This window comes from Scyliorhinus canicula, chromosome 31, assembly GCF_902713615.1.
Source record: "Scyliorhinus canicula chromosome 31, sScyCan1.1, whole genome shotgun sequence".
Lineage (NCBI taxonomy): Eukaryota > Metazoa > Chordata > Chondrichthyes > Carcharhiniformes > Scyliorhinidae > Scyliorhinus > Scyliorhinus canicula.
Window position 1 is genome coordinate 10,204,631 of NC_052176.1, and position 15,148 is coordinate 10,219,778.

At 49.9% G+C, this 15,148-nt stretch overlaps 1 protein-coding gene across 1 annotated transcript; it reads right to left on the reverse strand.

Annotated features, from left to right (window-relative positions):
- Positions 1–464: 464 nt before the first annotated feature.
- Positions 465–1,389, reverse strand: LOC119959015 (late histone H2B.L4-like). The gene has a single exon (XM_038787563.1). It carries the CDS (start codon positions 907–909, stop codon positions 523–525), a length of 387 nt encoding a protein of 128 aa, XP_038643491.1. The 5' UTR covers positions 910–1,389; the 3' UTR covers positions 465–522.
- Between the last annotated feature and the right edge of the window lie 13,759 nt (positions 1,390–15,148).

Below are 15,148 nucleotides of genomic sequence, written 5' to 3' on the forward strand. Positions count from 1 at the left end.
GGGAGGGCCGGGGAGAGGCAGATCTTAAAGCGCTGCAATGGACACAGGTCCTGTGTGTGCTCAAATCTCGCTGATTCCGTCCCCTGGGAAAACTGCGGAAATAACATCTTCATTCCCGCCTTTACTCTGTTCCGGTAGCGGGAAACACATCACCGAGAAAATAATAATAATTTCCTTATGAATTTAAATCGGCAGTTGTTAAACTATGAATATATTTATCAATAAACTTAAATAATTCCCTCCTGAAATTGTTTCTCCTCATTGTCCGTCACAAATACCAGACTGGGTTTAAAATCCGCTCTCAATTCAGTTTGAGTGTCTATTCTGTGTGAAACTGTCTGTGACGGGCGGGTATGAAGCCACATTCACAACATTCTGGAACGGGACAAATCTCTATCCTCCACAAAGAGATTTCTCATGAAGTCAATGCGGGAAAAGATGGTGCAGCTTTTTCACAGAGATTGTGGGTGGCTCTTAAAAGAGCCGTTGTGTTTGGGGTGGTTTTCAGTCCATTGTGCAGTTTTACTTGGAGCTGGTGTACTTGGTGACCGCCTTTGTCCCTTCCGACACGGCGTGCTTGGCCAGTTCCCCGGGCAGCAGCAGGCGCACGGCGGTCTGGATCTCCCGGGAGCTGATGGTGTGGCGCTTGTTGTAATGGGCCAGGCGGGAAGCCTCACCCGCGATACGCTCGAAAATATCGTTGACGAACGAGTTCATGATGCTCATGGCCTTGGAGGAGATGCCGGTGTCGGGGTGAACCTGCTTCATCACTTTGTAGATGTAGATGGAGTAACTCTCCTTCCTCGACTTTCGCCGCTTCTTGCCGCCCTTTACTGCCGGTTTCTTAATGACTTTCTTGGCTCCCTTCTTGGAATCTGGTTTCGATGTTTGTTTCTTCTCGTCAGCCATCTTCAGTTTCACCCAGAAATAAAGCAAACCCCTTCCGAGCGCTGCTTAAATAGACAGAGCCTCACATCTATGCTAATGAGGAATGGGGAAAGGAATGATTGTGATTGGACATTGTGAAAATGAGGGCAGCAAGTTATGTTCTGTTTATTTGATTGGATATCTGAACAGACCAATCAGATTTAGGATTTTCCACCAATCAGAAACCTCTTTTCGATAAACAAGAAATACATTTCAGAAAGAATGTCTCCAGTCCCATTTTGTCAGTGGGTAAAGATTCACAGGGAAATGTCACCTGGCTGTCGGTTAGAGAGAGACCCTTCACCACAGAGCGACTGTGCGGGATTCCTTCAGGAACTGGGAGTGTGATTTACTCACTCTCTGATACAGTGTGTGAGTGTGGGATTTACTCACTCTCTGATACAGTGTGTGAGTGTGGGATTTACTCACTCTCTGATACAGTGTGTGAGTGTGGGATTTACTCACTCTCTGATACAGTGTGAGAGTGTGAGATTTACTCACTGTCTGATACAGTGTGTGAGTGTGGGATTTACTCACTCTCTGATACAGTGTGAGAGTGGGATTTACTTCCACTCTGATAGTGTGTGTGTGGGATTTACTCACTCTCTGATACAGTGAGAGTGGGATTTACTTCCACTCTGATAGTGTGTGTGTGGGATTTACTCATTCTCTGACACAGTGTGAGAGTGTGGGATTTATTCACTCTCTCATACAGTGCGTACGTGTGAGATTTACTCACAATTTGATACAGTGTGAATGTGGGATTTACTCTCACTCCGCTAGTGTGAGAATGTGGTATTTACTCACTCTGATACAGTGAGAGTGTGGGATTTAATCACTCATAGGTACAGTGTGTGTGTTTGTGTGAGTAATACTAAGATGAGGCCGAACCAACGTTCAATACAGTTCCAGCATAACCTGTGTGTTCTTAAACTCTGTGCCTCAGCTAATAGAGACAATGGTTCCATAGGCCCGGTGTAATGAACTCCAATTGGCTTTATTGGTTGGACAATTGGAGTATGAGCTCCCTCAGTGATAGCTGATTGAGGGGGCCCATATAATCAGCTGTGTAGGCTTTGTGAGCTAGTCTTAAGTTGACTGGACTGCTAGCAGCACTGTTTGCAGCTGCTCCTGTAATATCGTTATTGAAAATAAATATTGGTGTGGTGACTGAACTCCTGCCTCCCGTGGGTTACTACACCCGGGGTTTTCAAGCTCAGGGTCATGACCTGTGGGCAGATCTCGAGATGGTTTCAGAAGGGTGACGGTGATCCAAATCGTCAGAGGAATGGCCAATGGTCACGATTCGCACTTAAAAATGCCGGCAGTGATAAGACGTTAGAGATTGTCGGCCATTCTGCACATGTGCACTTTATGAAGTAGTGCGCAAGCCCGGAGCCCAGCAATGTGGACCGGCTCCTCCTGATGTTAGCGCGCTGTCCCGGGCCACTTTCTTTTCAGGAAATTATGCAGACCTCCCACCGGAAGTGGTGGCAGAGAGCAGGTCACACGCCTCATGCGCTGACATCACGTATTGTGGGCACGAGAGAGGTTCCTTCGTTTTGCTGCTGCCAGCAGTGCTGGTGTGACCTCCAGGGCCTCTGGTCAACTACCTGAAGATCCCTTGACGAAGCTGAAAACAGGAACAAAGCAGCACAAAGATGATTATTTGAGGGGTGGGTTTATAAATTGTGCCACTGCAATCAGGAATCACATTTCATGGGTGTTACATGCAGGGAATTACTGGCAAATGAAAGATTAAAACCCTCAAAACGTCAGAGACATTTGAAGACTTAGCATGGCGAGTTCGAGGACAAACTTCTGTAATTTTTTCCAATGGATGCAGTGAGATCTTAAATCATCAGCTGAAGCCATTATCAGAAATGTAACATTGAATAACAAAGCAGTGAGATGGTGGGGACCAAGCAGGCTCACCTGTCACAAAGTGAAAATGGTGGTTCGCGAAAATCAGCTGGCAATGGTCGCAAAGGCCGGTCAGTGTGGGTCCCAAAGGCTGGTCAGTTGGTAAAAATGGGACCCCGGCAAAACAGTTTGATACACACTGCCATAGGCTTTCTTAACCATTGTATCCAGCTGCTCTGCTACCTTAAGATACTGGTGTCCATGCACACCAAGATCCCTCCGGTCCTTAGTGCTTCCCAGCATCCTGCCATTTATCATGTATTCTCTTGTCTTGTTTGTCCTGCCCAAGTGCATCTCTTCCAGATTGAATTCCATTTGCCACTGATCAGTCCATCTGTGTCCTCCTGTATTTGAAGGCTATCCTCCTCAATATTTACCACCCAAGCAAATTTCATATCATCAGCAAACTTACTGATCAACCCTCCTATATTCATATCTAAAGCATTTATCTGAACCACAAACAGCACGGGCCTCAACACTGATCCCTGTGGGAACCCACTGGACACAGTTTTCCAGTCAGAAAAACACAACTCCACCAACAGCCTCTGCTTCCGGCCACTCAGCCAATTTTGGATCCAATTTGCCAAATTGCCTCAGGTCCCACAGGCTGTGACCTTCGCTGTCAGTCTCCCATGTGGGACCTTATCAAAAGCCTTGCTGAAGTCCAAGTAGACTACGTCAAAATGCATTTCACTGATATACACCCCTGTTCACCTCTTTGAAAAATTCAATCAAGTTGGTCAGACATGTCCTCCCCTTAACAAAACCATGCTGACTGTTCCTGATTAATCCCTACCTCTACAAATGCAGATTAATTCTGTGTCTCAGAATTGCTTCCAATAGTTTCCCCATCACTCGGGTTAGACTGCTTGGCCTGTAGTTTCCTGGTTTATCCTTTCCTCCCTTCTTCAATAATGGTACCACATTGGCAATCCTCCAGTCTGCCAGCGCCTCTCCTGTGGCCAGAGAGAAATTGAAAATTATTGCCAGTGCCCCTGCTATTTCCCCCTTGCCTCACTCAGCAGCCTGGGATACATTTCATCTGGCCCTGGAGCTTTGTCTACTTTTAAGCCTCCCACTCAGAACATCCTCTCTGTCCATATTAACCTCTTATTACTGTACCCACACTGTCCTTCTCACAGGTGGACACCGACACAAAATACTCATTCCGAACCCTACCTCCATCCTCCAGTTCAACACACAAGTTACCACTGTGCTCTGTCATGGGCCCTACTCTGTCCTGAATTATCATTTTACCGTTAATGTACTTGTAAAACAACTTTATTTTACGTGCATGTTTCTTTTCAAGCCCCCTTTTCGCTCTCCTAATTTCTGTTTTCAGTTCCCTCTGGCACATTCTGTACACCTCGAGAGCTTCTGCTGTTTTGAGCCATCGATATCTCCCACAAGCCTCCCCTTTTCTACTGATCCAACGCTGTATATCCCTCAATATCCATGGTTGACTGGATTTGTTGGTCCCACCTTTTTCTTGATTGGAACATGTTGGCCCTGTACTCTCCCTATTTCCTTGTTGAATGTGCCCCACTGTTCTGTCACAGATTTACCTTAAGTTCTCTGCTCCCTATCTACTCTGGCCAAATCATATCTGATCTTATTAAAATCAGCCTTCCTCCAATCGAGAACTTTGATCTATCCATCCATGTCCTTTCCCAGAACTATCTTGTACTGAATGAATTATGATCACTGTCTGCAAAATGCTCCCTCAACGATAAATCAACCACTTGCCCAGCTTAGTTACTGAAAATGAAGTCCAAGACCCCCTGTCTGGTCTGACCTTCTACGTATTGACTTAAAAAGTTCTCCGGGATGCATTTTACGAATTGCACTCCCTTTAAACCGTTCACACTATGACTACCCCAGTTCGTATTGAGGAGGTTGTAATCCCCCACTATCACACCCCTATTACTTTTCCACTTCTCTGAAATTTACTTACATATTTGCTCTTCTATTTCTCTCGGATAGTTCGGGGGCCTATGGAACACTCCAGCAATGTTCCTTTTTGGTTTTTAAGTTCTACCCATTTGGCTTCAGTTGAAGAGCTTTCTAAGATGCCATCTCTCCCTCCTGATGTAATTCATTCCTCGATCAAAATTGCGACACCCTCTCCTCTTTTACCTCCTGCCCTATCTCCCCTGGAGATCCTGTTGAGCTTCCATCCTTCCCCCCCTCCCAACCGTGATTCAGTGACAGCAAATACATCATAACCGCATGTTCTCACTTCATCTACCTTGTTCGTCAGACTCGCAATCTCGCTGTGGTATATACCGCATACTTACTGTTTACAATTCAGTTAGCGGTTTGTGTGTGTGTGGGAGTTTTATCCTCAATGTCCCTGTGATATATAACACATTTTACTGCTTACTGATCAGATATTGATGAGTAACTGTGTGTTCGTATGTGTGAGAGAGTCGTCATGAATGTGTGCGAAAGTGTGTATTACCCTCACTGTCTCTCTTTGATACATCACACATATTTTATTGCTTACTGTGTGAGTGTGTGCGTGCGTGCGAGAGAGAGAGAGAGTGTGGGAGAATGTGTGTGAGAGTGTGTGATTGCGAGAGCGAATGTGTGTGTGTGTGTATGTGTCAGTTTTCCCCTCACTGCCTCTGTGATATATAATGCATATATTAGTGTCTGCTGCTCAGTTACTGGGATGTGAGAGTGTGTGTGTGAGAGAGAGAGACAGCGCGTGTGTGTGAGAGAACATGTGTGTGAGAGAGTAAGCGCATGTGTGTTTATGTGAAAGAGTGCGTATGTGTGAGAATGTGTGTGTGAGCATATTTGTGAGAGGGTGCACCTCTGTGCATTTTAACCTCATTGTCTGTGATATATGATGCAAATTTTACGATTTATTGCTCAGTTACTGTTGTGTCAGAGAGCATGTGAGAATCAGAAAGTGTGTGACTATGAAAGAGTGTAAGAGTGTGTGAGGGACTGTGTACAAGAGTATGTGTTAGTCTGTGTGAGGCAGTGAGTGAGTGTGAGAAATAGTCTGCAGGAGTGTGAGTGTGTGGGGAGAGAGTGTGTGTGCTTTACCTTCATTGTCTCTCTGTGATATATAACATATTTTACTGGTGTGCAAGTGTGTGTTCATCCTCACTGCCTGTCTATCATATATAACATTTTACTGCTTACTGCTGAGTTACTGAAGTGTGAGAGTGGCGAGAGTGTATTTTACCCTCACTGTCCCTGTGCAGTCTATAATGCATATTTAACTGCTGACTGCTCAGTGACTGGTGGGTGTGAGAGAGAGAGAGAGAGCCTGAGTGTGTGTGAGAGAGCCTGAGTGTGTGTGAGAGAGCCTGAGTGTGTGTGAGAGAGCCTGAGTGTGTGAGAGAGCCGGAGTGTGTGTGAGAGAGCCTGAGTGCGTGTGTGTGAGAGAGCCTGAGTGTGAGAGAGAGCCTGAGTGTGTGAGAGAGAGCCTGAGTGTGTGAGAGAGAGCCTGAGTGTGTGAGAGAGAGCCTGAGTGTGTGTGAGAGAGCCTGAGTGTGTGTGTGAGAGAACCTGAGAGTGTGTGTGAGAGAACCTGAGTGTGAGAGAGAGCCTGAGTGTGTGAGAGAGAGCCTGAGTGTGTGAGAGAGCCTGAGTGTGTGTGAGAGAGCCTGAGTGTGTGTGAGAGAGCCTGAGTGTGTGTGAGAGAGCCTGAGTGTGTGTGAGAGAGCCTGAGTGTGTGTGAGAGAGCCTGAGTGTGTGTGAGAGAGCCTGAGTGTGTGTGAGAGAGCCTGAGTGTGTGTGAGAGAGCCTGAGTGTGTGTGAGAGAGCCTGAGTGTGTGTGTGAGAGAGCCTGAGTGTGTGTGAGAGAGCGTGAGTGTGTGTGAGAGCCTGAGTGTGTGTGAGAGAGCCTGAGTGTGTGTGAGAGAGAGCCTGAGTGTGTGCTAGAGATAGTGTTTGAATGATAGAGTGAGAGTGTGAGGTGTGTTTTGTGTCATTGTTTCTCTGTGATATATAACAAATTTTTAGTGCTTACTGGTGTGTGTGTGATAGAGAGTGTGAGTGAAATGAAATGACATGAAAATCGCTTATTGTCACGAGTAGGCTTCAATGAAGTTACTGTGAAAAGCCCCTAGTCGCCACATTCCGGCACCTGTTTGGGGAGGCTGGTACGGGAGTGTGTGTGTGTATCTGAGTGTGTGTTCTATCTTTGCTTTCACTCGGTGGTATGTAACACATATTTTACAGCTTACTGTTCAGTTGCTGGAGTGTGTGTGAGTGAGTGTGTGATAGGGAGAGTATGAGCGGAAGTGTGTACACATGGGCATCAGTTTTCTCCTCACTGTCTCCGTGATATAGAATTCATATATTACTGTCTGCTGCTCAGTTACTGGTATGTTTGAGAGTGGGTGTGTGTGAGAGAGTGGGTGTGTGTGAGAGAGTGGGTGTGTGTGAGAGAGTGGGTGTGTGTGAGAGAGTGGGTGTGTGTGTGAGAGAGAGTGGGTGTGTGTGTGAGAGAGAGTGGGTGTGTGTGAGAGAGTGGGTGTGTGTGAGAGAGTGGGTGTGTGTGAGAGAGTGGGTGTGTGTGAGAGAGTGGGTGTGTGAGAGAGAGTGGGTGTGTGTGAGAGAGTGGGTGTGTGTGAGAGAGTGGGTGTGTGTGAGAGAGTGGGTGTGTGTGAGAGAGTGGGTGTGTGTGAGAGAGTGGGTGTGTGTGAGAGAGTGGGTGTGTGAGAGAGAGTGGGTGTGAGAGAGAGAGTGGGTGTGTGTGAGAGAGTGGGTGTGTGAGAGAGAGTGGGTGTGTGTGAGAGAGTGGGTGTGTGTGAGAGAGTGGGTGTGTGTGAGAGAGAGTGGGTGTCTGTGAGAGAGAGTGGGTGTGTGAGAGAGTGGGTGTCTGTGAGAGAGAGTGGGTGTGTGAGAGAGAGTGGGTGTGAGAGAGAGAGAGTGGCTGTCTGTGAGAGAGTGGGTGTCTGTGAGAGAGTGGGTGTCTGTGAGAGAGAGTGGGTGTGTGTGAGAGAGAGTGGGTGTGTGTGAGAGAGTGGGTGTCTGTGAGAGAGTGGGTGTCTGTGAGAGAGTGGGTGTCTGTGAGAGAGTGGGTGTCTGTGAGAGAGTGGGTGTCTGTGAGAGAGTGGGTGTGTGCGAGAGAGAAAGTGGGTGTGTGTGAGAGAGAGTGGGTGTCTGTGAGAGAGAGTGGGTGTATGTGAGAGAGTGGGTGTCTGTCAGAGAGTGGGTGTGTGAGAGAGAGAGTGGGTGTGTGTGAGAGAGAGTGGGTGTCTGTGAGAGAGTGGGTGTGTGAGAGAGAGTGGGTGTCTGTGAGAGAGAGTGGGTGTGTGTGAGAGAGTGGGTGTGTGTGAGAGAGGGTGGGTGTGTGAGAGAGAGAGTGGGTGTGAGAGAGAGAGTGGGTGTGTGTGAGAGAGTGGGTGTGTGAGAGAGAGTGGGTGTGTGTGAGAGAGTGGGTGTGTGTGAGAGAGTGGGTGTGTGTGAGAGAGAGTGGGTGTCTGTGAGAGAGAGTGGGTGTGTGAGAGAGAGTGGGTGTGTGAGAGAGAGTGGGTGTGTGAGAGAGAGTGGGTGTGAGAGAGAGAGAGTGGCTGTCTGTGAGAGAGTGGGTGTCTGTGAGAGAGTGGGTGTCTGTGAGAGAGAGTGGGTGTGTGTGAGAGAGAGTGGGTGTGTGTGAGAGAGTGGGTGTGTGTGAGAGAGTGGGTGTGTGTGAGAGAGTGGGTGTGTGTGAGAGAGTGGGTGTGTGTGAGAGAGTGGGTGTGTGAGAGAGAGTGGGTGTGTGAGAGAGAGTGGGTGTGTGAGAGAGAGAGTGGGTGTGTGTGAGAGAGTGGGTGTCTGTGAGAGAGTGGGTTGTGAGGAGTGGTCTGTGAGAGAGTGGGTGTCTGTGAGAGAGTGGGTGTCTGTGAGAGAGTGGGTGTCTGTGAGAGAGTGGGTGTCTGTGAGAGAGTGGGTGTCTGTGAGAGAGTGGGTGTGTGAGAGAGAGAGAGGGTGTGAGAGAGAGTGGGTGTCTGTGAGAGAGAGTGGGTGTATGTGAGAGAGTGGGTGTCTGTCAGAGAGTGGGGTGTGTGAGAGAGAGAGTGGGTGTGTGTGAGAGAGAGTGGGTGTCTGTGAGAGAGTGGGTGTGTGAGAGAGAGTGGGTGTCTGTGAGAGAGAGTGGGTGTGTGTGGAGAGAGTGGGTGTGTGTGAGAGAGGGTGGGTGTGTGAGAGAGAGGAGTGGGTGTGTGTGTGAGAGAGTGGGTGTGTGTGTGAGAGAGTGGGTGTGTGTGAGAGAGTGGGTGTGTGTGAGAGAGTGGGTGGTGTGTGAGAGAGTGGGTGTGTGTGAGAGAGAGTGGGTGTGTGTGAGAGAGTGGGTGTGTGTGAGAGAGTGGGTGTGTGTGAGAGAGTGGGTGTGTGTGTGAGAGAGAGTGGGTGTGTCTGAGAGAGGGGTGTGTGTGAGAGAGTGGGTGTGTGAGAGAGAGTGGATGTGTGTGAGAGAGAGTGGTTGTGTATGAGAGAGTGGGTGTGTGTGAGAGAGGGGTGGTGTGTGAGAGAGTGGGTGGTGTGAGAGAGCCTGAGTGTGTGTGTGAGAGAGCCTGAGTGTGTGTGAGAGAGCCTGAGTGTGTGTGTGAGAGAGCCTGAGTGTGAGTGAGAGAGCCTGAGAGTGTGTGAGAGAGAGCCTGAGTGTGTGCTAGAGATAGTGTTTGAATGATAGAGTGAGAGTGTGAGGTGTGTTTTGTGTCATTGTTTCTCTGTGATATATAACAAATATTTTAGTGCTTACTGGTGTGTGTGTGATAGAGAGTGTGAGTGAAATGAAATGACATGAAAATCGCTTATTGTCACGAGTAGGCTTCAATGAAGTTACTGTGAAAAGCCCCTAGTCGCCACATTCCGGCACCTGTTTGGGGAGGCTGGTACGGGAGTGTGTGTGTGTATCTGAGTGTGTGTTCTATCTTTGCTTTCACTCGGTGGTATGTAACACATATTTTACAGCTTACTGTTCAGTTGCTGGAGTGTGTGTGAGTGAGTGTGTGATAGGGAGAGTATGAGCGGAAGTGTGTACACATGGGCATCAGTTTTCTCCTCACTGTCTCCGTGATATAGAATTCATATATTACTGTCTGCTGCTCAGTTACTGGTATGTTTGAGAGTGGGTGTGTGTGAGAGAGTGGGTGTGTGCTGAGAGAGAGAGTGGGTGTGTGTGAGAGAGTGGGGTGTGTGTGAAGAGAGTGGTGTTTGTGAGAGAGTGGGTGTGTGTGAGAGAGAGTGGGTGGTGTGTGAGAGAGAGTGGTGTGTGTGTGAGAGAGAGTGGGTGTGTGTGAGAGAGTGGGTGGTGTGAGAGAGTGGGTGTGTGTGAGAGAGGGGGTGTGTGTGAGAGAGTGGGTGTGTGAGAGAGAGTGGGTGTGTGTGAGGAGGTGGGTGTGTGTGAGAGAGTGGGTGTGTGTGAGAGAGTGGGTGTGTGTGAGAGAGTGGGTGTGTGTGAGAGAGTGGGTGTGTGAGAGAGAGTGGGTGTGAGAGAGAGAGTGGGTGTGTGTGAGAGAGTGGGTGGTGTGAGAGAGAGGGGTGTGTGTGAGAGAGTGGGTGGTGTGAGAGTGAGTGGGTGTGTGTGAGAGAGTGGGTGGGTGTCTGCTGAGAGAGAGTGGGTGTGTGAGAGAGAGTGGGTGTCTGTGAGAGAGAGTGGGTGTGTGAGAGAGAGTGGGTGTGAGAGAGAGAGAGTGGCTGTCTGTGAGAGAGTGGGTGTCTGTGAGAGAGAGTGGGTGTGTGAGAGAGAGTGGGTGTGTGAGAGAGAGTGGGTGTGTGAGAGAGAGTGGGTGTGTGTGAGAGAGTGGGTGTGTGTGAGAGAGAGTGGGTGTCTGTGAGAGAGAGTGGGTGTGTGAGAGAGAGTGGGTGTGTGAGAGAGAGTGGGTGTGTGAGAGAGAGTGGGTGTGAGAGAGAGAGAGTGGCTGTCTGTGAGAGAGTGGGTGTCTGTGAGAGAGTGGGTGTCTGTGAGAGAGAGTGGGTGTGTGTGAGAGAGAGTGGGTGTGTGTGAGAGAGTGGGTGTGTGTGAGAGAGTGGGTGTGTGTGAGAGAGTGGGTGTGTGTGAGAGTGGGTGTGTGTGAGAGAGTGGGTGTGTGAGAGAGAGTGGGTGTGTGAGAGAGAGTGGGTGTGTGAGAGAGAGAGTGGGTGTGTGTGAGAGAGTGGGTGTCTGTGAGAGAGGGTGTCTGTGAGAGAGTGGGTGTCTGTGAGAGAGTGGGTGTCTGTGAGAGAGTGGGTGTCTGTGAGAGAGTGGGTGTCTGTGAGAGAGTGGGTGTGTGAGAGAGAGAGTGGGTGTGTGTGAGAGAGAGTGGGTGTCTGTGAGAGAGAGTGGGTGTATGTGAGAGAGTGGGTGTCTGTCAGAGAGTGGGTGTGTGAGAGAGAGAGTGGGTGTGTGTGAGAGAGAGTGGGTGTCTGTGAGAGAGTGGGTGTGTGAGAGAGAGTGGGTGTCTGTGAGAGAGAGTGGGTGTGTGTGAGAGAGTGGGTGTGTGTGAGAGAGGGTGGGTGTGTGAGAGAGAGTGGGTGTGTGTGAGAGAGTGGGTGTGTGTGTGAGAGAGTGGGTGTGTGTGAGAGAGTGGGTGTGTGTGAGAGAGTGGGTGTGTGTGAGAGAGTGGGTGTGTGAGAGAGAGTGGGTGTGTGTGAGAGAGTGGGTGTGTGTGAGAGAGTGGGTGTGTGTGAGAGAGTGGGTGTGTGTGTGAGAGAGAGTGGGTGTGTCTGAGAGAGTGGGTGTGTGTGAGAGAGTGGGTGTGTGAGAGAGAGTGGATGTGTGTGAGAGAGAGTGGGTGTGTATGAGAGAGTGGGTGTGTGTGAGAGAGTGGGTGTGTGTGAGAGAGTGGGTGTGTGTGAGAGAGCCTGAGTGTGTGTGAGAGAGCCTGAGTGTGTGTGTGAGAGAGCCTGAGTGTGTGTGTGAGAGAGCCTGAGTGTGTGTGAGAGAGCCTGAGAGTGTGTGAGAGAGAGCCTGAGTGTGTGCTAGAGATAGTGTTTGAATGATAGAGTGAGAGTGTGAGGTGTGTTTTGTGTCATTGTTTCTCTGTGATATATAACAAATTTTTAGTGCTTACTGGTGTGTGTGTGATAGAGAGTGTGAGTGAAATGAAATGACATGAAAATCGCTTATTGTCACGAGTAGGCTTCAATGAAGTTACTGTGAAAAGCCCCTAGTCGCCACATTCCGGCACCTGTTTGGGGAGGCTGGTACGGGAGTGTGTGTGTGTATCTGAGTGTGTGTTCTATCTTTGCTTTCACTCGGTGGTATGTAACACATATTTTACAGCTTACTGTTCAGTTGCTGGAGTGTGTGTGAGTGAGTGTGTGATAGGGAGAGTATGAGCGGAAGTGTGTACACATGGGCATCAGTTTCTCCTCACTGTCTCCGTGATATAGAATTCATATATTACTGTCTGCTGCTCAGTTACTGGTATGTTTGAGAGTGGGTGTGTGTGAGAGAGTGGGTGTGTGTGAGAGAGTGGGTGTGTGTGAGAGAGTGGGTGTGTGTGAGAGAGTGGGTGTGTGTGAGAGAGTGGGTGTGTGTGTGAGAGAGAGTGGGTGTGTGTGTGAGAGAGAGTGGGTGTGTGTGTGAGAGAGAGTGGGTGTGTGTGTGAGAGTGGGTGTGTGTGAGAGAGTGGGTGTGTGTGAGAGAGTGGGTGTGTGTGAGAGAGTGGGTGTGTGAGAGAGTGGGTGTGTGTGAGAGAGTGGGTGTGTGTGAGAGAGTGGGTGTGTGTGAGAGAGTGGGTGTGTGTGAGAGAGTGGGTGGTGTGAGAGAGTGGGTGTGTGAGAGAGAGTGGGTGTGAGAGAGAGAGTGGGTGTGTGGAGAGAGTGGGTGTGTGAGAGAGAGTGGGTGTGTGTGAGAGAGTGGGTGTGTGTGAGAGAGTGGGTGTGTGTGAGAGAGAGTGGGTGTCTGTGAGAGAGAGTGGGTGTGTGTGAGAGAGTGGGTGTCTGTGAGAGAGAGTGGGTGTGTGAGAGAGAGTGGGTGTGAGATAGAGAGAGTGGCTGTCTGTGAGAGAGTGGGTGTCTGTGAGAGAGTGGGTGTCTGTGAGAGAGAGTGGTGTGTGTGAGAGAGAGTGGGTGTGTGTGAGAGAGTGGGTGTCTGTGAGAGAGTGGGTGTCTGTGAGAGAGTGGGTGTCTGTGAGAGAGTGGGTGTCTGTGAGAGAGTGGGTGTCTGTGAGAGAGTGGGTGTGTGTGAGAGAGTGGGTGTGTGCGAGAGAGAAAGTGGGTGTGTGTGAGAGAGAGTGGGTGTCTCTGAGAGAGAGTGGGTGTATGTGAGAGAGTGGGTGTCTGTCAGAGAGTGGGTGTGTGAGAGAGAGAGTGGGTGTGTGTGAGAGAGAGTGGGTGTCTGTGAGAGAGTGGGTGTGTGAGAGAGAGTGGGTGTCTGTGAGAGAGAGTGGGTGTGTGTGAGAGAGTGGGTGTGTGTGAGAGAGGGTGGGTGTGTGAGAGAGAGAGTGGGTGTGAGAGAGAGAGTGGGTGTGTGTGAGAGAGTGGGTGTGTGAGAGAGAGTGGGTGTGTGTGAGAGAGTGGGTGTGTGTGAGAGAGTGGGTGTGTGTGAGAGAGAGTGGGTGTCTGTGAGAGAGAGTGGGTGTGTGAGAGAGAGTGGGTGTGTGAGAGAGAGTGGGTGTGTGAGAGAGAGTGGGTGTGTGAGAGAGAGTGGGTGTGAGAGAGAGAGAGTGGCTGTCTGTGAGAGAGTGGGTGTCTGTGAGAGAGTGGGTGTCTGTGAGAGAGAGTGGGTGTGATAGTGTGTGTGTGAGAGAGAGTGGGTGTGTGGAGAGAGGGGGGGTGTGAGAGAGTGGGTGTGTGTGAGAGAGTGGGTGTGTGTGAGAGAGTGGGGTGTGTGAGAGAGTGGGTGTGTGTGAGAGAGTGGGTGTGTGTGAGAGAGTGGGTGTTTGAGAGAGAGTGGGTGTGTGAGAGAGAGTGGGTGTGTGAGAGAGAGAGTGGGTGTGTGTGAGAAGTGGGTGTCTGTGAGAGAGTGGGGTCTGTGAGAGAGTGGGTGTCTGTGAGAGAGTGGGTGTCTGTGAGAGAGTGGGTGTCTGTGAGAGAGTGGGTGTGTGAGAGAGAGAGTGGGTGTGTGTGAGAGAGAGGGTGTCTGTGAGAGAGAGTGGGTGTATGTGAGAGAGTGGGTGTCTGTCAGAGAGTGGTGTGTGAGAGAGAGAGTGGGTGTGTGTGAGAGAGAGTGGGTGTCTGTGAGAGAGTGGGTGTGTGAGAGAGAGTGGGTGTCTGTGAGAGAGAGTGGGTGTGTGTGAGAGAGTGGGTGTGTGTGAGAGAGGGTGGGTGTGTGAGAGAGAGAGTGGGTGTGTGTGAGAGAGTGGGTGTGTGTGTGAGAGAGTGGGTGTGTGTGAGAGAGTGGGTGTGTGTGAGAGAGTGGGTGTGTGTGAGAGAGTGGGTGTGTGAGAGAGAGTGGGTGTGTGTGAGAGAGTGGGTGTGTGTGAGAGAGTGGGTGTGTGTGAGAGAGTGGGTGTGTGTGAGAGAGTGGGTGTGTGTGAGAGAGTGGGTGTGTGTGAGAGAGTGGGTGTGTGTGAGAGAGTGGGTGTGTGAGAGAGAGTGGGTGTGTGAGAGAGAGTGGGTGTGTGAGAGAGAGTGGGTGTGTGAGAGAGAGTGGGTGTGTGAGAGAGAGTGGGTGTGTGAGAGAGAGTGGGTGTGTGAGAGAGAGTGGGTGTGTGTGAGAGAGAGTGGGGTGTGTGAGAGAGTGGGTGTGTGTGAGAGAGTGGGTGTGTGTGAGAGAGTGGGTGTGTGTGAGAGAGAGAGTGGGTGTGTGTGAGAGTGGGTGTGTGTGAGAGAGTGGGTGTGTGTGAGAGAGTGGGTGTGTGTGAGAGAGTGGGTGTGTGTGTGAGAGAGAGTGGGTGTGTGTGAGAGAGTGGGTGTGTGTGAGAGAGTGGGTGTGTGAGAGAGAGTGGATGTGTGTGAGAGAGAGTGGGTGTGTATGAGAGAGTGGGTGTGTGTGAGAGAGTGGGTGTGTGTGAGAGAGTGGGTGTGTGTGAGAGAGCCTGAGTGTGTGTGAGAGAGCCTGAGTGTGTGTGTGAGAGAGCCTGAGTGTGTGTGTGAGAGAGCCTGAGTGTGAGTGAGAGAGCCTGAGAGTGTGTGAGAGAGAGCCTGAGTGTGTGCTAGAGATAGTGTTTGAATGATAGAGTGAGAGTGTGAGGTGTGTTTTGAGTCATTGTTTCCCTGTGATATATAACAAATTTTTACTGCTTACTGGTGTGTGTGTGATAGAGAGTGTGAGTGAAATGAAATGACATGAAAATCGCTTATTGTCACGAGTAGGCTTCAATGAAGTTACTGTGAAAAGCCCTAGTCGCCACATTCCGGCACCTGTTTGGGGAGGCTGGTACGGGAGTGTGTGTGTGTATCTGAGTGTGTGTTCTATCTTTGC